At 39.0% G+C, this 25694-nt stretch overlaps 1 protein-coding gene across 1 annotated transcript in view; it reads right to left on the bottom strand.

Moving 5' to 3' along the window:
* LOC127804582 (vacuolar fusion protein MON1 homolog) overlaps positions 1–25694 on the bottom strand; it is a 51118-nt gene that overhangs the window by 6380 nt on the left and 19044 nt on the right. Inside the window, exons 5-8 of the mRNA XM_052341457.1 lie at positions 7126–7227; positions 6356–6477; positions 3367–3499; positions 3182–3273 (exon numbers count right to left, since the gene is read on the bottom strand). Of these exons, the coding sequence (XP_052197417.1) occupies positions 3182–3273; positions 3367–3499; positions 6356–6477; positions 7126–7227 (449 nt within the window). The remainder of the gene's footprint in view (positions 1–3181; positions 3274–3366; positions 3500–6355; positions 6478–7125; positions 7228–25694) is intronic.

The following is a 25694-nucleotide window of genomic DNA, read 5'->3' as shown; positions in this document are numbered from 1 at the left end:
GAACTTGGAGCAATTTTTAGAGTTGCAACCGGCCAGTGATTATCAAAAGGGATTTTTTGGAAGCAAGGCGATTCCAGGCGAGATAGTGCGACTCAAGAGGGTGACCTCAAAAGCAGAGTTGCGCAGTAGGTTTCCGAAATCCACGGCGAGCAGCTATTTCGATCGAAGCTGCTAGAACCAAGGTGATTTAGCGCATCTAACTCTGACGAGCCAGGTGATTGTTGGTGCTTCGGGCGATCTAGGAAGAGGACCCAGATCTGAGGTGCTAAAATTCAGATCTAGGAGCGCTGTTGTGAATGCTGCGTTGATCGGGAGGCGGCTCTCGGTTATGTTCTGACGCTCCTTGACGGTTAATTTCTGATTATTCATAGGCTGTTACTTCTCGACGGCTCTCGGTTCAAATTGGTGGAAAGGAAAAACAGATTTGGTAAATTTTGTGGTTGGTCAATCAGCACAACAATCGGATTCAAGCAGCCAATTGCTAAGTTAGAAGCAGGAAGTGTGAGGAATTATGATGGAAAGGGCTGCGTTTTCTTGGCCTATTGCTTTTCTAGCCAGTGAGATTTCAACCAGGAGGAGTAGTGCACGCACGAGGACATTGGAGTCTCAATCGCAGTAGAAGGGTGTTGCATTTTCAGGGGGGACGACCTGCTCGTGAGGGCATTGGGAGCAGTGCATACATGGAGTAGATGAGCCCTCAATTGCAGTGCAGCAGAAGAATGTTTCATTTTCAGCTGAAATGGAGCCTCAATGGCAACCAAAGAAGGCTGCATTTTCAGTTGGCAGCAACAAGAACAAAGGAACAACCAATGGGATACGGGATACGAGCAAGGAATATGGTCTTATGATACGCGAGAAGCTGCAAGAGTTTGCGATGATACTTATTAAGAAGTATCATTACAACTTTTAGATAGAATACTTTGATGATTATCACGGAAGTTTTAACAAGGAAGAATTCCTTGGAGTGGAGTGGAAGAAGGATGCTGGTTTCGGTGGAATTGACAAGGATGGTGGTTGTCAGGACAGTGCTGACAGCAACAACAAAAAGTTTGAGGGCTTGGCTCAAGGTGTTTGGATAAAAGAAGAATTAAAGGAGTACTCTGATTCATTTGGAAATGAGGTTGTTGATGAGGATGATCCAGATGATAATAGCGGAAGTCCAAAACAAGAGATGCTTGAGGCATTTAATCAGTTGTTGGGAATGACAGGAGACACCAAGGAATCTCTAGAATCGGAGAGTGATTCAGCTGCAGTGATTGAGGAGTTAGAAGAAGAAATAATACCTCAGGAAGTACTTACTGAAAGGCTGGAAGAGGAAAGTGGAGAAGATAAGTATGGTGTGTACGACAATGATCAGGAAACAGCTCTGGGAAAGGAGTTTCCTGTTGTTGCAATTGTTCAAATTCCGATTGGTGAGCTACAATATCAGGGCTGGTTTTGGTTGGCAAGGAAGATTGAGTCCCTTACTATCACTGGAAATGGCATGATTGAGCATGTATCTCTAGTGGAAACATCTTCTAACATTGTGAAGATGTGTGGATTGGACAAGGAATTTCAAGGACAGCTGATAATTGGTGGGAAGCTGAGAGAGATAACTGAAGAAGTCAAAAGTTTGGTAGTAAGGGATGGAACTACAGCTGCTCTAGTGGTTCTTGCTCCAGCGGTAAAATTCATGTTTCTATCTATTGTATTGACAGAGGAATCGACTGTTGGAATTGGGGTTGTGGCAACACCTAGTTCTGAAGCTTACAAGTAAGCCTCATCTAAGTATCTAAGGCAAGTCAGCAATTTCCCATTGCTGCATTTCCAGGATATTGCTGGTAACTTTGCAATAGAACATGGCAGTGGGATGGATGGAAATGCAATAACTGCAGCTAGGGATACTTGCTTAACTTACTTACTTGTATGGGACGGGGATGGACTATCCAAGGAAGCCATGGGTACAGTTAACTCTTCCTTTAGACTCCAAGTTCCAACTACTAACAATATCAGGCCAGGTGTGGCTTATCATGTTCTTCAACGGAAGACCAAAATTGATTGGATAGCTATAGGGGATGGGGCTTGCATCCGATAAAGTTTCTCCTATGGAAGTGGGGCGACTTAGGCTTGGAGTTGATCTTGGACACTTCAGAATGAGGAAGAAGAAGAGGCCTAGAAGGAGAAAGAAAGATAGATCAGATAGCAAAGGCGGGAATTGGATGAAACAATGGCTACTTGTTGCAAGTTCTTGAGGACAAGAACTCTCTCAAGGAGGGGGGAATTGTCATGACCCTAGGAATTACCCAAGGATATATTAGTAAATATAATAGTAGGAGTTGGCATATAATATACAATAATTGTAATTTCTTTTCTTTCTTTCTGTTATAGTGTTTTGTCTTATTCTATAGGTAGTTAGACTAGTTGTTATATTGCATATGGGAGTACGTGAGAGGCTGTTAGGCTATATATATAAGCCTCAGCTGTGGTTGGATGGATATGCTTGATTTGAATGAATTCTTAATTCTCATTTCTCTCTAAGACTCTCCCCAATCTCCCTCAAGTTCTCTCCCTTTCTCTCAATATCTCTCCCCCTTTCTATTGATTTTCCCCCTCCTACAATTCTGATTTCTTCTCCCAATTCCTATCACAACCCTAACTAACTCTACGGTTGTGACAGGTAGCAACATTAACCAAGGATGGTGCGCTTTCTCTAACACGGACACAAGCAAAACTGTGAGTCAATGAAAAAAATTGGCAATGATGGTGAAGCAAATGCTAAACAGGATGGTTGGGTGTTTCCTAGTGACTAGACCTAAATAACAAATATGCTGTCAAGACCCTGGGAATATGATTGTAATTGGGGGGAAAGCCAGCTGTTAGGGCTAACTGAAGAAGTTAGGCGGGAATAACTAGCTCTTGTATAAACAGCTAGCATGGTTGTTAGAGTAGTTAGTTGGTTGGAAACTGATGGTGATGTGGCTAGACGCTCTTTAAAAGGTGAACATTTTGCATTTAGGGCATGTGACAAGTTCTACTAAGCACATTGGACAAGGTATCATAAACACACTTGCCACAAGAATCTCATTTGAATGACAGATTCTTGCAGTAGCACCAAAGCTTTTAAATGTCCAGCCAGTATTGAGTGGTGTAGCTCTTAAAAAGAATTAAGATATTGTTTCTCAGTTGTACAGATTGTACTTGCCTAAATGATTCAGATGACATAACAAAATTGGAGAGTAGCAGTATATCATCAGGATGGAGAGATTCTTTTTGTGCGCCAACAAGACTCACAACCTGCAATTTAAGCTTTCAGTTTAGCAAATTTTCTGACTATTATTGGTATCCGTAAGGAAGCAGAACAGTAGAATAAGAAGAAGAAAACAAAACCTTGTGTTTGCACATCAATATTGCAAACAAGACCCCTGAATCAGCAACATCCTGCAATATGGCACTTGCAGTTTGCCTAGTTGAGTAAGCAAGGGGAAGACAAGTATATGCATGAAGAAAAGTGCCCGGGTTCCTGAAACGAAGAAATTAGCAAGATTATATTGGAATCAACTGAGTAAACAAACAAAAGAAATATATACATCTTTTACAATCTGCTAAGCTTATCAGGTTGAAGTAAACTTCAGTGTCATAATTATTCTGAAATAGTAAAATGAATAATATAATCAAATATCTTCTAACTACTACCTGAGAATATTTAGAAGGCCAACATATGCTATGGGAGAGAAGTTCAAAGAACTACAGATAGTAGAGAGAGGAAAACGAAGCATTATTGAATGAACTATAAAGGCATAACTGGCAGAATTTATCAATAGATTACATTATATGCAAATCACTAGAGAGTTGATTTGTTGTCAGTAGAACCATCCATTTTATGAACACATTTAATAAAAAAAATTACATTCATGGCCAGTAATATCACTGCTTACTTAAATCTATACTTATCCATTTTTAAGAAATTTAACCCCCCCCCAAAAAAAAAAAGACATTCGTGATTAGTAAGATAACTCTATGCTTTAATCTATACTTAGTCATAACATCCAAATAAATGTAATGATCATCTATAGAAACATATCAAAATTCAATATGTTATACTTCCAAAAAAAAAATTGTTGGTGATGTATCATCAGACAAGTACAGACAGATTTTATACACCATATTGAATTGGCCTGTCCAGATATTGGATTTCAGTAGACATGCATGAAGTAAGAAACTGATAACCAAAAATTGAGTAATTGGCCAAATCCACTGAGCACATAACCTATTGTCACCTTCTCAAATTTTCACTATAGGCAGCAGTAATGCCACACCATACAAAACACAACAACACAACAATCCTTAAACCCACTAGATGGCGAGTAATGTCACCCACTAAGAGCCAAATATCTGAAATAGGATTGTAAGTGGTGGGGCACTACCGAAAACTCACACATTACTATTCTCTAACTGCATCAGATAGAACGGTTCAGAATCTTTACCCTGTTGAAATCATCAACTTTTTCATAAAATATACTTCTCAGAAAAATAAAATTATGTTGTTCAAAAAACAACACAATCATAAGTCCTTATATTTTCTTGAAAACATTTGATATATCAATTACTCTCAATATAACTCATCTTTTGGAGAAAGCCGTGGTTATAGTTATGTCTAGGATGGCATTTCTTGCTCCAATGACAAAGATCTAATGTCTAAATCAGAGTATAATCAAACTCTAAACAGGAAGAATTACAGAACAATCATTTAGAACTCTGATTGTTAAAATATGTAAAACTTGAAAGGAAGGTATGAAAAATATCATCAACAAAACTAGAGTCAATTCATTGTTCACGGGAAGGGAGAGATGGGGAAACGATAAGGTTCACGAAATCAATCTAGTTGATTTTATTTACTTTTTATCCTGGCAGCAAGGAGAGTTTTGTAGAGTATCATCCAGTTGACATATACCACTGAATTGGATGGAATATTCAACAAAATATTTATTATAGCCACTCTCAAAAGGATAAAATGGACACTTGAAAAAAAAAACGTTAAGATAAGACTTAGCAAAAGTGGATGTTGGAGATAATATGTTACCATAGTCATTAGTTGCACCCTATCCTATCCAAGCTAGGGTTTGTGGCATGTCATTCATAATGTTAATTGACTTCTAAAAGTCATTGACAATACATATTCATGCAAAAGAATAATGTGGCAAAATTTTACACCGGACGCCCTTTTTAACACAAACTCTCTAGTGAGGGAATGATGAGATAAACTTCCAACACCATCTTCATATGAAAAAGTTTCATTAAATGGTGGTGATGATGATAAGTAAATATGGTCATGTTTCATCACATAGTTGACATTACGATACTAACCTATACAAGAAGGAAACATGATTGGTCGGGGATTATATGTGCTAAAATTAAAAAAAAAAATCAGTAATGAACAAAAATAATTAAAGAAGCGCTAAAATTGAAGACAAAATGAGATAAAACTAACGATTATGTCATCTGTGAAAAGACAAGCAGTGACAATGATGATGAGTTACATAAACATCACAACATAAAACTTCAGATCAAAATTAGCAATGAACATCAAATAATTAAATTAGTCTGAAGATAAAGTAAGACAAAACTATGCCATCTGCCAAAAGCCCAGCAGCAGCTCTTCTGAAGATTGGGTAAAATAAATACCATCAATGAAATGCCAGAGCAAGGGGTAGACCAAAATTAACATGCCTTAAGTAGCAAAAAGAGAAGAAATATTGTGGATTAACAAACATATTGTCCCTCAGATATAGCTGAGTGACAAAACATGATTTCCGTGGCTTAAGAATACATAGGAAAAGTCACAAGGCTAGATCAATTTAAGTTGGCAGTCTTATTATTTTCCTAATTCAAAATCTATTACATAGTTTCTATATATTTTTCACATGTGCACTGTCCATTGTACTTTGGATGATTGCCTGGACCAATCCTCTAAACATTGGATAATCATCACCCCAGAAAATGTTTGCTGATAAATCCCAAGAAAGTTCATAGAAAGGATAAGTATGTCTAAACTGAAGTTTCCAGATCTTTAAACAAGAACATATCAAAGCCACTAAGCAGGGCTAGCTACATGAATTCTAGTTCGCTAGTCATTTCTCCAGGTCTACACAAGAAAAAAAAAAAATATCACGGAAATAAGACATCCAGCAGATATCTGTTATTAAGGATATGAATTGGAAATTTGGAAGTCGTGAAGATTAAAAACAGTTTCCTTCATATCAGGAAAGAACCTGATCTCTTTGCTTCATCAAGTTAGCTAAATAAGGTAGCCATGAAATTCAATAGACCATAAAATTTTTCATGTAGTAGTCGTCCAAGAAGAGAGTGGAGAACAAACCAACTGAAAGAATGGATGAGAGAAGAGAAGACATCATCTGTTCCTCCAAGCAAAGGTGTCATGTCAAACTTTGGATTCTTCTCGAAACATCTGTTTACAGACTTTGTGAGAATAAGTATCATCTGCATTCACATCAACAATAGAATGAGGAACTGAGACGCTAGCATATTTAAGAGAAAATGTGAGATTAAGCAATTACTAAGACACTGCACAAATGCACAGTTGGTAGTTCAGACATATTTAAGAGAAAATGTGGGATTAAACAATTACTATGGGCCCTTTGGTAAGGCTTCTATTTAGTTCAACTGTTTTGAAAACAAAAATAGAATTGATGTTTGATTACTTGTTTTTATTTTCAAAAAAATTGAAATTTTTTAAAAATTTCTGAAAAAGAAATCAAAATAACAAAAATGTGCTTTTACAATTTGCAACTCATTTTCACTTTCATGCCCTCCCCTTCCCTCTCCAGCACTGGCAACCTTAGTCACCAACAGTCATCAGAGGTCAGTCCTGGAGAGGAGAAGGGAAAGAAGGGAGGAAAAAAACAAAAAATCAAAAGGAAACAAAAAAAAAACCAAAATTTGCAAACAAAATGTTAAGTTTTAATTTTTTTAGTTGAAAATGAAAACAAAACTACACCAAAAGAAGAAAATGAAAACCATAACTGAAAACTAAGAACAAAAAATCAAAGGCTTTGTGAAATGCCTCGTTAGTCTTTAAAGACCATAAAAGATGCAAAAACACACTTCAATGGAAGGACAAAACTCTACCTGACCATAAATAAGCTCCAGTTGCCCCCTTAATGACTCGTAAGGCTCCTCCGTACAGCTTATGCAAACCAAATAAATTGGTCCTTTCACTAGAAAAACTACCTGACAAAGTGCACAAATTCAATGCCAATAATGAGTAACAAATACTGAATACCATGATGCTAATTCCATATAAAAAGACAAAGCAATGAACAAAAGCATCAACTGCTGGTTCATTTTATGTGGAATCTCACTAACTCTTTCTAAACTCTCCAAATTTTAAGAGAAAAAAGAGACCTCCCCACTGCACGAGGCTCCCTGCATTGCGAGTGTCAACTGTATTATTTAAGTGTCATGATCCTTGGGTTGAGCTAGGGTTTTAAGTGAGAAATTGGAAGATATCGAGCAAGAGAGAACAGAGAGGGAGGGAGAAATCAGAGAACAAAGGCAGAAGTTCAGAGAGAACAGAGAGGGATCAGGAAGAACCGAGAGAAATTAGGGAGAAATTAAGAGATAGAAATCAGATTGACTGAATAATATTTCTTTGATGATTTGTATTTGTTACTGTTTTGCCTAAAGTAATTGAATGCTGGATTTATTGAAGAAATCAGGAAGAAATAAAGATGTCTTGGCAACAGTTAGTTAATAGGACATAAATGTAACTAATTGTTTTATTAAGGGTAGATTTGACTTTTATAAGTTAGTTATTTTCCCTTAGGGAGTTCCGCCCATCTAGTCTATTAATAGAAGGGTGCGGGGGTTAGCCATGATCATCAAACTTTCATATCTTTCATTCCTTGTGTTCGGATTCAGTGAGAGGCGAGAGTAAGAGCTGTGCGATACTAGTTCTTGTTGTCTTCATTAGAGTATTGTATTCGAGAGGCAAGGTGGAGTGAAAGAGGGGTATTCTTGTACTGGTTTCTTATTCGTTTCTAGTGGATTGGTTGCTTCTTGAATTACTGGATGTAGTGCCATGTAAATGGCATGAACCAGGGTATATCTTGTGTGTTGCAATCTGGTTTGCTTTTCTCTATATTTAATTCTGTTTTTATTTTCTACTTTCAGTATTCAATGTTGGTTTGAATTCAGTGAGGTTCTTGAGTGATTCTTGAGAGATCATAGTTTCGGTTTTAACAGTATTAGGCTGGATCAGTTCTTATATACTGATCCTAGCAGCAGGGGTTGGCACCAACAAGGCTGCCAAATTCAAAATTAAGTACAACCATAGGCAGACCTTCTAAGTACAACTGCTATAGCTAGCCTCTAGTACAACCGGTAATAACTGCTAATACAAGGTACATGATAGGCTGCTGGTGCATTGGACCTACCAGAGACGCAGCAAGCAGAAAGCATCAAGGGTAGAATAGTGATTTGGCATATGCTAGTGTAACAACCAGCATGTGTGCAAGAGGGTAGAAATGTAATACAGCATGCAGATGTAACAGTCAGCATGTGCACAACCAATTCTGTTAAGAGGGAGCAAAAGAGAGGGTAGGAGGAAGATATAAATAGGCGGAGGAGAAGAGAGAAGGTAGGCTGGAATTAAGTGTAAACAGAGGAGAGTCTAGGCCTCTTGAACGCCCAATTTTGTTTTCCGTTTATTGCTTGTAGTCTTGGATTGAACTCAAGCAGTGTTTCTTCTTTATAATATTGGAAATTCTATACATTTTTCGATGAACCCATCAATTTGGTATCAGAGCCCAACAATCCTGATGGTGAATCTGACAAAAAGAGTAAGGGAATTGGAGGTGAAGATGGAAGGTATGTAGAAGGGAGTCAACGCCATGAGAGGAGAGGTGCAGACGATGGAGAAGAATGTCGTGATCATGCTAGAGTAGTTTGCATACATGAGGACTAGATGGGAGGAACAAGAACGAGAGAGGAAGAACAAGGGGAAAGCGGGGGATCGGCCTTCGGAATTCATCTAGAATTCTGAGGTGTCACCTGGGATTGGATTGAGCAAGGAGTTTGAGGGTGAAATCAAAGGAAATTGGTGGCCGAAAGTTTGTGGACGAAGGCTGGAGATGTCAATTTTTTAGGGGGAAAATCCCAGTGAATGGATTTTCCAAGCCGAACGGTATTTTATTGTAAATCAGCTATCGAAGGAGGAGAAAATTGAGATGGTTGCTCTGTGTTTTGAAGCAGGGGCTCTTGCGTGGTTCCAGTGGGAGACAAGGCGAAAGGGAGTCTTGGGAAGAACTCAAACAGGGGATTCTAAGCAGGTTTCCTTCCACCCAAGAGGGGACGTTGGAGGAGCGTTTTTTGGCTCTCTGGCAAGAGGGGTTTGTCAAAGACAACCGTTTGTTGTTTGAAACGTTGGTCATGCCCGTTGCAAAAATTTCGGATGTGTTTCTGGAAGGCCATTTCATCAACAGACTCAAATTCGAGATACGGGTCGAGATCCGGGTACTACAACCCTGGGGGTTGGAGCAAATCATGATAATGGCCCAAAACATTGAAGATAAGAATGCAACTCTCCAAAATTGTTTTGGCTTGAGTGGACCAGCAAAGGGTAAGTATTCACTCATCTCTTTATCAAATCCCACCCGACTCTCCTTGGTTCAGGCGAGGAGCCCAATTTTCTCCCCCAAATCCACGACCCCACCAGGACCTAGGCCTCAGGCCACTGGAGGCACCAGTAATCCCCCCTTTTAAGTGGTGAAGCTGAATGGAGAGCCAAATGCAAGAAGGGCATATGTTTTTGTTGCAATGAGAAGTATTCTAGAGGCCACAGGTGTAAAAACAAAGAACTCCAGGTCATGATGATCTATGATGAAGAGGTAGGAGGAGTTGGGATTGAGGAGGAAACATTGGAGGCAGTAGAAGAAGAATTGGTGAGTAGAGGTAGGTAATTGAACTCTCAATGAATTCTGTTGTGGGATTGACTACGCCATAAACGATGAAACTTAGGGGGCATATAGAGGGGCAGCCAATAGTGGTTCTTATTGATGGAGGAGCAACCCACAATTTTATAATGTTTGAGTTGGTGCAACAGTTAAGCCTACCAAGACGGAAACGGTAGGGTATAGAGTGATAATGGGAACTAGAATGGCAGTGCAAGGGGTGGGAATTTGCAAGGGAGTGAAGCTGACCCTGGACAATTTGCAGGTAGTGGAAGATTTTCTTCCACTTAAGCTGGGAAGTTCTGATGTGATTCTTGGGATGAAGTGGCTAGCTTCGGTGGGAAAGATGAATGTGGATTGGAGAACCTTGACTATGAAGTTTCAAGTGGGTGGAATGGTAGTAACCTTGCAGGGAGACCCAATCTTGAGTAAGACCTTGGTCTCCTTGAAGGCGATGATGAAGGCCTTTAAGGAAAATAGAGAGGGAGTGTTGTTGGAATTAGGGATGGTGGTTGCCGAATTCAATGAATTTCAGGTAGAAACACCATTTTGTTTTGAGGAGGTCTCGACTGAGTTTGAGGGGGTGTTTACCACCCTGGAGGGGCTACCTCCTCCTAGAAACAAAGACCACTCCATCAACCTATTGCCTGACATTGCTCCGGTTAGTGTTTGGCCCTATCGCTATCCTTACCTTTAAAAAATGAAATTGAGAAGATTGTGCAAGAAATGCTGGTAGCTGGAATTATATAGCCGAGCTCTAGCCCTGTGCTGCTCGTTAAGAAGAAGGATGGGGGTGGTGTTTTTGCGTGGATTACAAGGCCTTGAACAAGGTGACGGTCCCCAACAAATTCCCAATTCCGATAATCAAGGAGCTGCTAGATGAATTACACAGGACCACGGTTTTCTCCAAGTTTGATCTTAAATCGAGTTATCATCAGACTTGAGTCAAGGCAAAAGATGTTTCGAAAACAGCTTTCTGGACACAAAAGGGCCATTATGAATTTCTTGTCATGCCTTTTGAGTTGACGAATGCACCAACCACTTTTCAATCGCTGATGAATGACATATTTGTCGACAATTAAGGTTTTTTGGTGTCGGCAATTAGGTCTTGTTCCCAATCTCGAACAAGACTCAATCAATATTGATTGATTGATTGATGATTGAATGATTATGATTGTATATATTTCCTAAATTAGGGTTGTATCTTCTAGATCTAGATCAGTATATATTTTCTTAATTTGTTTTATCCTAAAAGTTGTATATTTCCTAATCTAGGTTTGGAAAACTTTCCTAAGCTAGTCTTTGGCAACTTCCTAATCTTGTAAGGAAGTCTATATAAATCAAAATTCTCCCGTGAGAGATGAATAAGATTGAAGAGAAGCATTTTGACTATTTTTCTTGACATGGTATCAAAGCCCAAGGATTTCTTAATAGATTCCTTGGGACGTTCGTAGCCTATCTCTTTTAATCTTCTCTCCGTCTGTTTTTCACTTAAACTTCATTGACAATGTCTACCATTCAATACCCTACACCCGATTCAACAGATTCTAGCCATACCTTAGAGATTCCAGTTACTGGAACTCAAAATAGGGGCTTGAGAGGGGGGCGGATTACAAAATCTTCAATCAGTTTACCGTTTGAACGGTAAGAACTACCTGAAGTGATCACGATTGATCCACACCTTCCTTAAAGGAAAGGGGAAACTCAGCCACTTGTTGGGAATTAGCCCAAAGGAGAATGATCTGGCGCTTGGAGCATGGGACGAAGAAGACTCCTTGGTGATGTCCTGGCTCTGGAATTCCCTGATTCCAGAGAAGAACGACACTGTCATGTTCTTGACAACAACCAAGGACATCTGAGAGGCCATAAAGTTGACCTATTCAAAGGTCAAGAATGCAGCTCAAATTTATGAGATACGGGCAAGGGTGACAACAACCCTGCAAGGTACGAAGATCATCACAGAGTATGCAAATTTGTTACAAACTTTACTGGACCACTACCAGTGTCTAAAGATGAAGTGTAGTGAGGATGCTACACTACATAAGAGATTTGTTGAAAAGGAACAAACATACGACTTCTTAGCCAGCCTCAACATAGAATTTGATGTAGTCAGAGTACAGATCCTTGGCAAGGATGACTTACCTTCCTTAAATGAGGTAATTTCTTTAATACGAGTAGAAGAAGTGAAAAAGAGTGTAATGTTGGAACCTATCCTGAGTGAGAGCTTTGCTCTAGTGTCCTTGAAAGCTCACAATCAAAGCAAAGGGCCTAGAGACGAGAAGAAACCCATGGATAGGGATTCTCTATGGTGTACCCATTGTAAAAAGCCTAGGCACACCATAGAGAAGTGTTGGAAGCTTCATGGAAAGCCACCCAAAGGAGGACCAGCAAGGAGCCAAGTGTAGGGATAGGCTTATATGGCAATCAGTGGCCAGCAATCCGAATCAAGGGATTCAGAACAAAGAGGAGAGACCCTTAAGCTCAACAGGGCAGAAATTGAAAGGCTAAGGAGTTTTTTGGGGTCCCTAGACAAGAAGGCAAAAAAAGGTACCAACTCTCTTGCTCTCACAAGTACTCCTTCCTCTTTTTTTTTCCCTACATGCTTCAAAAACTTAGCACCAAAATTATTAGGTCCTAGACACGGGTGCTTTAGACCACGTGACCTCCTATCCACACTTGTTTATTTCCTATAACCCTGTCCTAGCTCAAGAAAAATCATAATGGCAGATGGCTCTCTTACCACTGTTGCCGACCAAGGAGATGTTCTCCTCAATGAGCATCTAACCCTTAAGAATGTTCTTTATGTTCCTAAGTTGTTCACTAATCTCATATCTATTCAAAAACTTATTAAAAACACTAATTGAAGTGTATTTTTTTATTCTAATGTCTGTGAGATACAGGAACATGGCAAGAAGAGGATGATTGGGCTTGCTAGAGCTAGAGAAGGACTTTATTACCTCAAGAAACTAGGTGGACAAGACAAGGAGTCTCTTCCCCTTATGTCCTGCCTAGCTCAATCCAACGAAGATAAGATGTGGTTACAATTATGGACTTGGTCACCCCTATTTTCTCACTCTCAAGTTAATGTTTCCTAATTTAGCTAAAGGTCTCGACTTTGAACATTTTAATTGTATTGTGTGAACTTGCAAAACATAAAAGAGTGTCTTTTCTCCTATCCAATAAAAAGACTGAATCTCCTTTCTCTTTAATTCATAGTGACATTTGGGGTCCATCAAATGTTCCCAATATTTATGGGGCAAGATAGTTTGTTATATTTGTGGATGATTGTACAAGGGTGGTTTGGTTATATTTGCTAAAAAACAAAATCAAAAGTAAACCGTGTATTTCCTATATTTTACAACATGATTAAATCTCAATTTAGAGTGAAAATAAAATGGTTTAGATCTGATAATGCTAAGGATTTTTTCAACCTATCTTTATCTATTTTCTTTTAACAAAAAAGTGTCATTCATGAATCCACTTGTCCCTACACTTCTCAACAGAATGGAGTGGCCAAGGGGAAAAATGGCCACCTTTTGGTTGTTATTCGAGCTCTTCTCTTTCACCATAATGTACCAAAACATTATTGGGGGGAAGTAGCTCTGATAGCCACCTCCCTAATCAATAAACTTTCATCAAAAACCCTAGAATCTCATAATCCTATTCAATTGTTGACTAGCCATTTTCTTGATTTTCATGTAGTAATTGGCAGTCCGAGATATTTGGGTGCACAACCTATGTTCATGTTCCTACAGCCAATAGAGGGAAGCTAGATCCTCGTGTCTTAAAGTGTGTGTTCATTGGATATTCTTTTACACAAAAAGGTTATCGATGCTACCACCCTCCTTGAAAGAAATTTTTTGTATCTGCAGACGTGACTTTTGTTGAGAGTGAATCCTACTTTAAATCCTCTAGTACTCAAGAACAAAATCTAACCTTGACCAATAGGGATTCTCCTTTAATTCTTTCTAAACATGATCTGTCACCTTCCTTGAACCCATCTTCTAATTTGAAGAATTTGGCAAGTGTGACACCAGAGGAAGTTTCACCATCTACTCCTCGTCCATTATAGGTATACTCAAGGAGAAAGAAACCTAAATCTAATCCTATGCAAGCCCCAGCATCCACTGCAAACCCTGCTAGTCTTGAAATCTCCACATGCAAAAGTGACATTGACAATTCTACCACCATTTCAAAGCCATCTCCAGGTGTCTCCTCAACCAACACTCTTGATAATAGCTCTATAAAACCTATTGAACCCACACTCGAGATAGATACATATGACTTGGATTAGTCCATTGCACTTAGAAAAGGAACTAGAACCTATACCAAACATCATTTACACCTATTTCTTTCCTTTTCTAAGCTATCATCTACCCACTGAGCCTTTCTTACCAGCCTACATACTATTCCTATCCCAAAATTTTTTTTTTTTTGAAACTATAAGGAATAAGAATTAGAAGGATGCCATGGAAGCTGAGATGGCAGCCCAAGAAAAAAGTCCAACTTAGGATTTGGTGAAATTGTCTAAGGGAAAACATCCGATGGGTTGTAAGGGGGTTTATATTGTGAAATATAAGTCTGATGGGTCTCTAGATTGGTATAAGGCGAGATTGGTTGCCGAGGGATATACACAAGTGTATGGGACACCACGGACTATTTGGACACATTTGCACCAGTGGCAAAGATATATATAGTTAGGGTTCTCCTTTCTTTGGCTGCTAACCTAAATTGGCCACTACATCAATTTGGTATCAAAAATGCATTTTTTGCATGGAAATCTCGAGGAAGAAGTATATATGGAAATGCCACTAGGTTATGGGACAACCACACAAGAACCAGTTGTATGCAAACTAAAAAAGGCCCTGTATGGACTGAAATAGTCCCAATAGGCTTGGTTTGGTAGATTTACAAATGTAATGCTTAGCATGGGATAAAGGTAAAGCTAAGGAGACCATACACTTTGTCACGCTATGAACTTGACCCTAGGAAGAATTTTCAATTTCTTAATTTCTTGTTCTTTTTCTGTTGTAATTTCTTTACTATTATTTTTACTTACTGCTATAATTTTAATTATGTTAGAGATTGTTAGCCTATGGAATCCACATGCATGTGGATATATGACACAACGTGTAGTGCGTGTGTAAAGAAAACACACAAAAAAACACTTGAAACAATAAGCTTCAAGTACCCTTGAGAGAACAAACTTTAACAACCAAAACTGGACTCCCAACTAGGCAAAAGAACCGAAGCTGCTTGCTAGAAAAAAACCGAACTGCTTTGCTAGAATTTATTAAATAATAAAACTTATTACAAGCCCTACCTTCTAGTTATATTTATAGAGTTTGGCTAATCTATCTAATACTTGTAAATAAAATCCAACTAGAATCTTAATAGAAATAAAACCCTAACAAACATGAAATAGAATTAACATCCTAAAACATATGAAGTATTAAAATACTGTTTCGCTACTATTCCCGGCTGCCCAGTTTGGGTCGGGTTAGCCTTGGGTCGGATCTTGATCGATGACCGCATCATTCACCTCTATTTGAGAAGAATTTGTCCTCAAATTATGATCCGAGTGTGACAACTCAACATCTGGCAAATACAAAGAAAGATCAACAATATTAAAGGTTTTGGAAATACCCATATGATTAGACAAATTCACAACATAAGCATTATCATTGATCTTCTTTGTAATCTTGTAAGGACCATACTTCTTTGGCTTGAGCTTGTTTTGCTTTCTTGCTGGAATCCGTTCATTCTTCAAGAATATCATAACTTCATCCCCAACCTTAGATACCTTGTGCTTCCTATGCTTGTAAGCCGTCGCCTTGTACTTCTTATTCGCCTTGTGCAACTTTTGCTTGGCATCTTCCTGAACCGCTTGAACTTGCTCGGCTAAGTCACTAGCTACAACACTGAAACCTGGTACCTTTGGCAACTTTACCAAATCGAATGCATGATTAGGAACTTTCATGTATACTATGGAAAATTGTGATCTTCCTGTTGAGCTATGTTGCAGGCAAATTCCGCTTAAGCTATAACAAGGTCCCATTGTCTTGGCTTGTCTTTACAAACACTACAAATCAGATTTCCCAAGGTATGACTCACCAACTCTGTCTATTCATTAGTCTGCGGATGCGTTGTGCTGCTGAAATTCAAAGATGAATCAAACATCCTCCACAAGGTAATCCAGAAGTGACTCAAGAACCTTGTATCACGATCCGAAGTAATAGTTTTAGAGACTCTATGTAGTCTAACAATCTCCCTGAAAAATAGTTTGGTTGTAGCTACTACATCTGTCGTTTTCTTGCATGGAAGAAATTGCACCATCTTGGAAAACCTGTCAACCACTACAAAAACAGAATCCATATCTCGTTGGGTTCACGGTAGACCCAACAAGTTCATAGACAAATCTTCCCAAATAGCATTGGGAATAGACAATGGCATGTAGAGACCGGCGTTAGAAGATTGCCCCTTAGCTGTTTGACATACATAACATCTGGCCATAATAATAAAAACATCTTTCCTTGCTCTTGGCCAATAATACATTCCCATAACAGCTTCAATGGTCTTGTCTCTGCCAAGATGTCTTACTAAGCCACCACCATGCAAATCCCGAATAATTTTCTCACGAAGGGATGTGCAAGGGATGCACAACTAATTTCCTTTCATAAGAAACCCATCAGGCACATAGAAATCTCCTGACGGTTGCTGAGACATGCATTGTTCCCACACGTGTTTGAAATCATCGTCTATCGCATATAATTCTTTCAAGCACTCAAACTCAACAATCTCAATACTAAGGATTTTAATCAAATCCACACGCCTACTCAAAGTGTCCACCACTCGATTATGCTGTCCCGACTTATGCACAATTTTATATGGAAATTTATCAACAAAAGCAGACCATCTAACATGCATATCACTCCTCGCCATTACAACCTTAGTTCCTGAGTAGTGCCAAGAGATCATAGCTAGCTATGAAGGGGATGAGAAGGTAAAGGCCTTGTTGGAATATTAACAGGGAAGAGAGAGATGAATATTCCTTGGTTGGGGGTATGCTGAGGTACCGAGGAAGGCTGGTAGTAGGGAACAATGGTAAACTCAAGAGGAGGATAATACACTCCCTACATGAGTCAACGATAGGGAGACGCTCAGGGGCACAAAATACCTACCTTAGAGTGAAGCAATTGTTCTTTTGGCTTGGACTCAAAATAGAAGTGAAGGAGTTCGTAACAGCCTGTGACATCTGCAAGCAGTGCAAAAGTGAAACTGTGGTTTACCCAGGCCTTTTACAGCAATTACCAGACCAAGCATGGGAAAGCTTATCTATGGATTTTATTAAAGGGCTACCAAGGTTGGAAGATAAGAACAACATTTTGGTTGTAGTCGATAGGCTGACTAAATTTGCTCATTTTATAAGGCTCACTCACCCCTTTACAACCCAAGATGTGGCTAGAATTTTTCTGGATCAAGTGGTGAAAATACATGGGGTTCCTAAGACCATAATCTCAGACTGTGATAAGATTTTTACTAGCCCCTTGTGGCGGGAACTCATGAACAAAGTTGAACATGTCCACAGCCTATAATCCCCAGACTGATAGCCAGACAGAAAGAGTTAATCAAAGCTTAGAAACGTACTTGAGGTGTGTGAGTTTCCTACATCCTAAGAGTTGGCATAGGTGGCTAGTGTTGGCCCAGTGGTGATACAATTCCAACCACCACACATCCCTTAAAATGTCCCCATTCGAGGCCCTCTTTGGATACAAGCCGCCTATCCTACCAGCAGTGGGAAATTATTCAATAGTGGCCACCGTGGAGGATTATATGCAACAGAGAAAGAGGGTTTTACAACAGTTTAAAAGGGAGTTAGCTTCAGCCCAGAATAGGATGAAGCAATTTTTAGACCGCAGGAGGAGTGAGAGGGAGTTTGTTGTGGGAGATGGTTTACATAGATCTCATCATATGCGCAGCGAAATAAAATTTAATTTGCAAGCATCACATTTTTCAAAAATTATGGTTTAAAAAAATTAAAGGCAAAAAACGAAATAATACCTCTTGATGAAATTCGATTTCACCATTAGGTTCCCAGCCGTATAATCCTCTAAGTGTAGGATGCCGAGTCGGTTCACCTGAAATTACTTGGATCCAAGAATCTCAAGAGAAGAAAAAGTAGAAATTTTCTCAAAATTTCTAACTCACTTTTGAATTCACACACACACTTCTTGAAGAGTTCTCTCAACTCTCAAGTGTTCCAAGAAGAAGTAAATGAAGGGTTAATGGAGCTATTTAGAGAGTTCCAACATAACCCTATTCCTTTAATGGGTTGGGCTTCTTAAGTCCATTCCATTTAATACTATTGGGCTAAGCTCAATCCAATGGAGTTTAATTGTGTAAAGTCCAATCCAATAGTGTCATTGGGCCAAGCTTAATGTGCTAGCAAAAAGCTCAATCCAATTAATAATTAATAATTATATTCACAATATAATCATTTAATTATTTTTATTTATCCAATAAATAAATGCACTATTATTAGTAATTCTAAAATAACTAATTTATCTTTTTTCTCTTTGAAATTGATTTCTTTTGGGTGAGACCTTCTGGGTTCACAAATAACTTGGCAACGAGAATAATCAACTATTAATTCTTGTAAATCATGAGTGACATCTAACAATATGTCATGATTACCCAGTTTATTGTAAAACGGGTACTGTGAACCTTTTACTACGTTACTATGTAATACAGTCCTTCTATCATCTTATATCCGACAAGATATGAGATCATGATCAATAGGTCAAATCTTGTTATATGACTAGACCCAAAATCAATCTTGACAAATGTGACATAACCTTATGGAACAAATTTCATCGTTATATTACATTGGCCAATGATTTATCGTCAAGTGATTATTGGATCACATATGATATCTTCCTCATATATCTCGAGGTGATAGATTCCATATCTGATGCACACATATCTCATGCATCATTGAACTAGGCACATAGATACTTATAATCGTTCGTGATTAGAACAACCATATAATATTGCTAATATCCTAATCCACCAATACATAGATATCCATGTCAAGTCTAAGGGCTAATTGCACATCTGTAGCTAACATTGAATCATTAACCTGTGAGATAAAACCCATGTGATTTAATGTTCACAGTCCAATGCGATTTATGAGGAGTCTATCACCTCGAGATTTATGAAGAGGATATCCTATGTGATTCAATAATCACTTGATGATAAATCATTGGCTGAGATAATATGACGATGGAATGTGTTCCACAACCACAAGCTTGTGTCATAATTAGTCAAGATTGATTTTGGATCTAGTCATATGACGAAATTGAGAGATTTGACCTGTTGACCATGATCACATATCTTGTCAGGATATAAGATGATAAAATGACCGCATTGCATAGTAATGTAGTAAAAGATTCACAATACCCATTTCACAATAAATTGGATAATCATGACAAATTGCTAGATGCCATTCATGATTTACGAGAATTAATAGTTGATTATTCTCGTTATCAATTTATTTGTGAACCCAGAAAGTCCCACAAAAAAAGAAATTACTTTAAAAGAGAAGAATGATAAATTAGTAATTTCAGAATTACTAATAATAGTGTATTTATTTATTGAATAAATAAGAATAATTAAATGATTATATTGTGAATAAAATTATTTAATTATTAATTAGATTGAGTTTTTTGCTAGCACATTAAGCTTGGCCTAATAGCACTATTGGATTAGACTTAACACAATTAAACTCCATTGGATTAAGCTTAGCCTAATAGCATTAAATGGAATGGGCTTAAGAAGCCAACCCATTAAAGGAATAGGGTTATATTAGAACTCTATAAATAGCTCAATTAACCCTTCATTTAGATCTTCTTGGAACACTTGAGAGTTGAAGAGAACTCTTGGAGAAGCGTGTATGTGAATCTAAAAGTGAGTTGGAAATTTTGAGAAATTTTCTACTTTTTCTTCTCTTGAGATTATTGGATTTAAGTGATTTCAGGTAGACCGACTCAACATCCTACACTTGGAGGATTATACGACAAAGAACCTAACAGTGAAATAGGATTTCATCAAGGGGTAATCTTTCGTTTTTACCTTCAATTTTTGTAAATCATAATTTCTGAAAAACGTGATACCTGCAAATTAAATTTTATTCTGCTACGCATATGATAAGATCTATGTAAATCCAACAGTCAATTTATGCACAACCCAAAAGAAAGTCATCTCAGAGCTGTGTACAAAATACTTCACCATCTAGAGGGAGCACTTGGGAAAGGCATTTTATTCGAGAAAGGATAAGCCATGACACTAGAGGCCTACACAAATCCTGACTATGCAAGATTTGTTGTAGGTAGAAGATCAATTTCTAGTTATTGTACCATGTTAGGAGGCAATTTGGTGATATGGAGAAGCAAAAAACAAAATGTGGTTGCTCGGTCAAGTGTTGAGGCGGAATTTTGATTGATGGCTCTAGGTATGTGTGAATTATTGTGGCTAAAAATTTTACTAAATGATCTCAGAAATGAATGGACCACACCTATGAAGTGAAAACAAGTTGGCAATCAACATCGCTAATAATCCAGTTCAACATAACTGGACAAACTATGTTGAAGTAGACATACATTTCATAAAGGAAAAAATGGACAATGGATTGATATGCACACCCTACATTTCATCACATGATCAGTTTGCACACATACTAACCAAGGGCTTTCCTGCAACCATGTCCAGAAGAATGATGAGCAAGATTGAGATGCATGATATTCACGCCCAATCTTGAGGGGGAGTGTCGACAATTAAGGTTTTTTTGTGTCAGTAGGTCTTGTTCCTAATCTCAAACAAGACTCAATCAGTATTGATTGGTGATTGATTAATTATAATTGTATATATTTCCTAAATTAGGGTTGTATCTTCTAGATATAGATTAGTATATATTTCCTTAATTTTTTGTATCCTAAAAGTTGTATATTTCATAATCTAGTTTTGGAAAACCTTCCTAAGCTAGTCTTTGGCAACTTCCTAATCTTGTAAGGAAGTCTATATAAATCAAAATTCTCCCGTGAGAGATGAATAAGATTGAAGAAAAGCATTTTACTATTTTTCTTTACAGTATTCAGGGAGCATTTGAGGCGCTTCGTGTTGGTATTTTTCAATGATATATTGGTTTTCAACGGAGATTTTGAGCAGCATACGCAACATTTGCGTTGTGTTTTGAAAGTGTTGGCAAAAAATCAGTTGTTTGCTAACAAGAATAAGTGCTTATTTGGGCAGTTGGAGATTGAGTATTTGAGCCACATCATATCCCAACAAGGAGTTTCAGCTGATTGCAGCAAGGTGCAGGCCATGCTAGATTGGCCCACCCCTACAATGTTGAAGGAGTTGAGAGGGTTCCTAGGGTTCACAGGGTATTATCGAAGATTTGTGAAGGATTATGACATATTGGCATGGCCCTTGACGAAGAGACTACGGAAGAATAATTTCTTCTAGGACGAGGCAACAGAACAAGCCTTCCAACGTCTCAAAGTTGGATGGTGTCTCTCCCAGTTTTAGCTTTACCTAATTTTGGTAAGCCTTTTGTCATGGAAGCGTTGGGGCAAGGATTGGGGGCAGTATTAATGCAGGATCACAGGCCTATTGCATATTTCAACCATGCTCTTAATCAGTCGGGAAGGAAAAAATCTGTTTATGAAAGAGAGCTTATGGCTATCGTGTTTGTGATACAAAAATGGAGGCACTACCTTTTGGGAAAGAAATTTGTGGTGAGAATCGATCAAAGAGTCTGCAGTTTTTGTTGGAGCAATGGTTAGTGAGCCTGAATATCAAAGATGGATGTTGAAGTTAATGGGGTTTCAGTTTGAGATACAATATCTCCCTGGATTGGAAAATAAAGCAGCGAATAGCCTCTCAAGAATTAGTCATTCCGTAACCCTATTAGCCTTAACGGTTCCTAAAGTAATTCAACTAGACTAGTTGGCCCACGAAGTAGGGAAAGATGCCCATCTGCAAGGGGTTATCCAGGATCTCCAGCGTGACCCTTCTTCCGGACCAGACTTCCAACCGGTGGACAGCCAACTCATTTACAAGGGGTGGTTGTTTCTACCTAAAGGTTCTTCTTTAATCCCTCTACTACTTCATGATGGACACGATGGAAGTGTTGGAGGGCACTCGGGATTTTTTAAAACATATAAAAGGATTGGAGCGAATGTGTATTGGCCTGGCATGAAACATGACATCCATCAGTGTGTGAGTTGTTGTCATGTCTGTCAGCAAAACAAGTACTTATCCCTAACTCTGGGGGGACTTCTACAGCCTCTTCCTATCCCAAGGGCTTACCAAGGTCAGGCCATATGGACTCAATCTTGGTGGTAGCGGATAAACTCAGTAAGTATGGCCATTTCATTGGCCTCAAACATCCTTTCCCAGTAGGAGGAGTGGCAAGAGTTTTTATCAAAGAGATTGTGAGGCTTCATGGCATGCCTCGCTCCATTGTCTCAGATAGGGATAAAGTTTTCATGAGTAGATTTTGGGAGGAAATGTTTTGCCTCCAAGGCACGAAACTCAATCGCAACACTGCGTACCACCCACAAACGGATGGCCAAACTAAGGTCCTTAATAGAACCCTGGAAGCTTACCTATGTTGTTTTGCTTCATCCAAACCTAAGGCGTGGTACATGTGGCTGCCTTGGGCTAAATTGTGGTACAACACTTCATACCACACAGCTTCGAGGCTAACTCCATTTCAAGCGGTATATGGGTGGGAACCACCAGCCTTGTCGAGGTTCGAAAAGGGATATACTCTCGTCTCTACCGTGGACCAACAATTGGTTGAAAGGGATCAAATTCTAAAAGAACTCAAAACACAATTGTTAAGGGCACAAGCTGTTATGAAGAAAGGGGCCGATAGGAAAAGAAGAGATGTACAATTCGAGATCAGTGACTTAGTTTATCTGAAGCTAAGGCCTTATCGTCAAAAGACATTGGTTGTCCATCCAAACGAAAAGCTGGCCCCTAGGTTCTATAGACCATTTGCAATTGGGCAGAAGATTGGGCCAGTAGTCTACAAATTAGCATTGCCATCACATTGCAATATCCACCTCGTTTTCCTTGTGTGACAATTACGGGAGGCAAAAGGTGTAACGACCCAATAGTGGGGTCTAGAATATATTGGCCATGGTTGGTGTGTGTTACACTTTGGTATGATTGATTTGGAAGGTTAAAATATTTCAAGTGTTGTGCAAGATGAAAACTAAATGAAAATTATGTGTTGAATATTCAAAGTCAAAGGAAATGGAAAAGGGAAGGAAGTCAAATGCAAAGGATGTGAAAAAGTCAAAATTGGGCCTTGAGATTTGAGGAGAAATGGGATTGGCAGCAGTGTTGTGTGGGTGTATGTATATATAAGCATTTTCTATTTAATCTAATGGAGGAAAAAGAGGAGTGGCAACCTTATAAATACTTGCAAGTGCAAGGGTAATTTGGAAAAGGGGAGAAGTATATAAGGAAGCCTTGTGCAATTCTTCTTCATTTCTCTTCCTCCTCCTCCCAATCCTCCTCCTCTTCTTGCACCATCCACTTTTCTACTTTATCTTCTTCTTGTTTATGCCAAAGAAAGGGGATTGGTTGTTGGAGTTAGGGGGCTAATTGTCGGTTTGGTGGCTTGGTTTGTGGCTTGCCTTCTCCTTTGGATTCATCCATCAACTAAGGCAAGTTCCTATTCTATCTCTTTTCCATGACAAGTTCTCTTTTTGGATTCTTGTTGATGTATGCCTTGACTCTCTTCTTCCTTCATGAATCCCGAGTCAGTCATTTGTGGGTAAAGATTTCATAAAACCCTTCGCTGGAAGGGGGTTTTATGTAAATCTGACTGATTGTAGCTCATGTCGTCTTTCCTGTATTTTTTATAAATTGTGCCTATCATCTGAACAGGGACTTGACTCACCCCGTATTTTTAAAAGGAATGGCATGTTTGATGCTAGGGTGTAGTTGCATGCAAGAGTTTGGTGATTGCTTGGTCTTTTGTGAGTAATTTTCGAGTTGGAGAGGCTATTTGTTGACTAGGATGGTTGGATTGGTCGATAGATTGGGGTTTGGCCTTCTGTTGACACTCGACAAATTGAGTTTTATGAGGGGTAATCGGTCGACAGATGGGAGTTCATTTGTCGATAGATTGAGGCTTGGCTTCGAGCGGTCAACAATTCTCTTCCATCTGTCGACAATTTGCTTCCCATGGTTGCTTAACTCTACATCTTATGCTTCTAATGTGCCCCCAATTCATTATCCAACCTTCTAGCAAGCCCCTCCATATGCTCTAACCTTGTTTATCATCTTTGGAGGGTGGGGAAATGATTGTTCAACTATGTGAGCACTTATGCAAATACTCTATGGAAGGGAGTGTTGGGGGTTATAGTTGTGGGAAAGTATGAAAGAGGGAAATATCTACATAAAACACGCCCTAAGGAGATGATGAGAATGGATTCATAAGCACGCATGGTGATGCTTGTTGTGTTTGGGTAAAGGTGTGTGTACACCCATTAACTTATATGGAGGCCTATCCGCGTATCATTATGATGGTATGTCCGTGTACCCTATAAGGCGGTGTGACCGCGCATTTTATGTGGTGGAGTATCATTATGGCGGTGTGTCCGTTGGCGATACATCCGCGTATCACTATAGCAGTGTGTTCGTGTACCTTAGAAGGCGGTGTGTCCGTGCATTTCTCTAGCAGTGTGTCCGCGTATCCTATAAAGATGGTGTGTTTGTGTATTTTGCATGATGATGTGTCTATGTATCTCACATAGCGGTGTGACCACGTAATTTTGTAAGGCAATGGGTCCGTGTGGAACTAGAAGGAATCTCCTAGGGCCGGTGGGCTTATGTCCAACAGTGGGAATTCGACTCATAATGCCACCAAGCATGGACTGGGTGGTGGGTGTAAGCGAGTCTGCAATTGCATATGATGTGTGTTCATTGATATTCACTCACGGTAGGGGAATTCTTAGTTAATCTTATATATGTTGTTGGCCACTGTGGTTTCCTCCTTAGTGAGATGATCTTATGTAGTTGTAGTTGTTGTATAATGCTCATTTTCTTATGATCCGTACTTATTTTATAGACTTGCTAAGCCTTGTGGCTCATATTGTTTATTGCGCCATTCCAAGTAAAGATAAAGGGAAAGCTAAGGAATGTGACGGGTCTAGCCGCTGGTGAGTCTGATGTTAGATATGTGTACATATGTCTTCTCAACCTAAAGATCCTTGGAGGTTGTCTTGAGGGCATGACAATGAGTTTTATTTTGTAATTTTTCGTAGCCCTTTTGATATTTTGTAATGTATGGGCGGTTAAGCCCGAGAGAAAGGTTGTAATGGCATGGCGATGTATATATATGTTTAGGGTTTGTTGATTACAGTACTGTCCTTGCGTTTGGCTTTTGGTTGTGGATGGTGTTTCTGTACCTTATCTTTGACAACCCTCTCATGGATCTCCTATGCTAGTGAGAGCTTTGGAAAGCAAGCCATTACAAAAGGAGAGTTGAAAGCTGGTGTGGAAATTCCCGGTCAACTTAGTGTAGACCTGGAGATGATGGTTGAACTAGAAGCTGTGCTTGGAGTTAGGTCGGGAAGGAGTAATAATCTGCATGGCTTGGATGTTTTAATCCAATGGAAACATTTACCCCCATTGGAAGCGACTTGGGAGCCCTACAACATGATTCAA

Source organism: Diospyros lotus, chromosome 1, assembly GCF_014633365.1.
Source record: "Diospyros lotus cultivar Yz01 chromosome 1, ASM1463336v1, whole genome shotgun sequence".
Taxonomy (NCBI): Eukaryota; Viridiplantae; Streptophyta; class Magnoliopsida; order Ericales; family Ebenaceae; genus Diospyros; species Diospyros lotus.
This window is presented reverse-complemented; position numbering and strand designations above follow the sequence as displayed.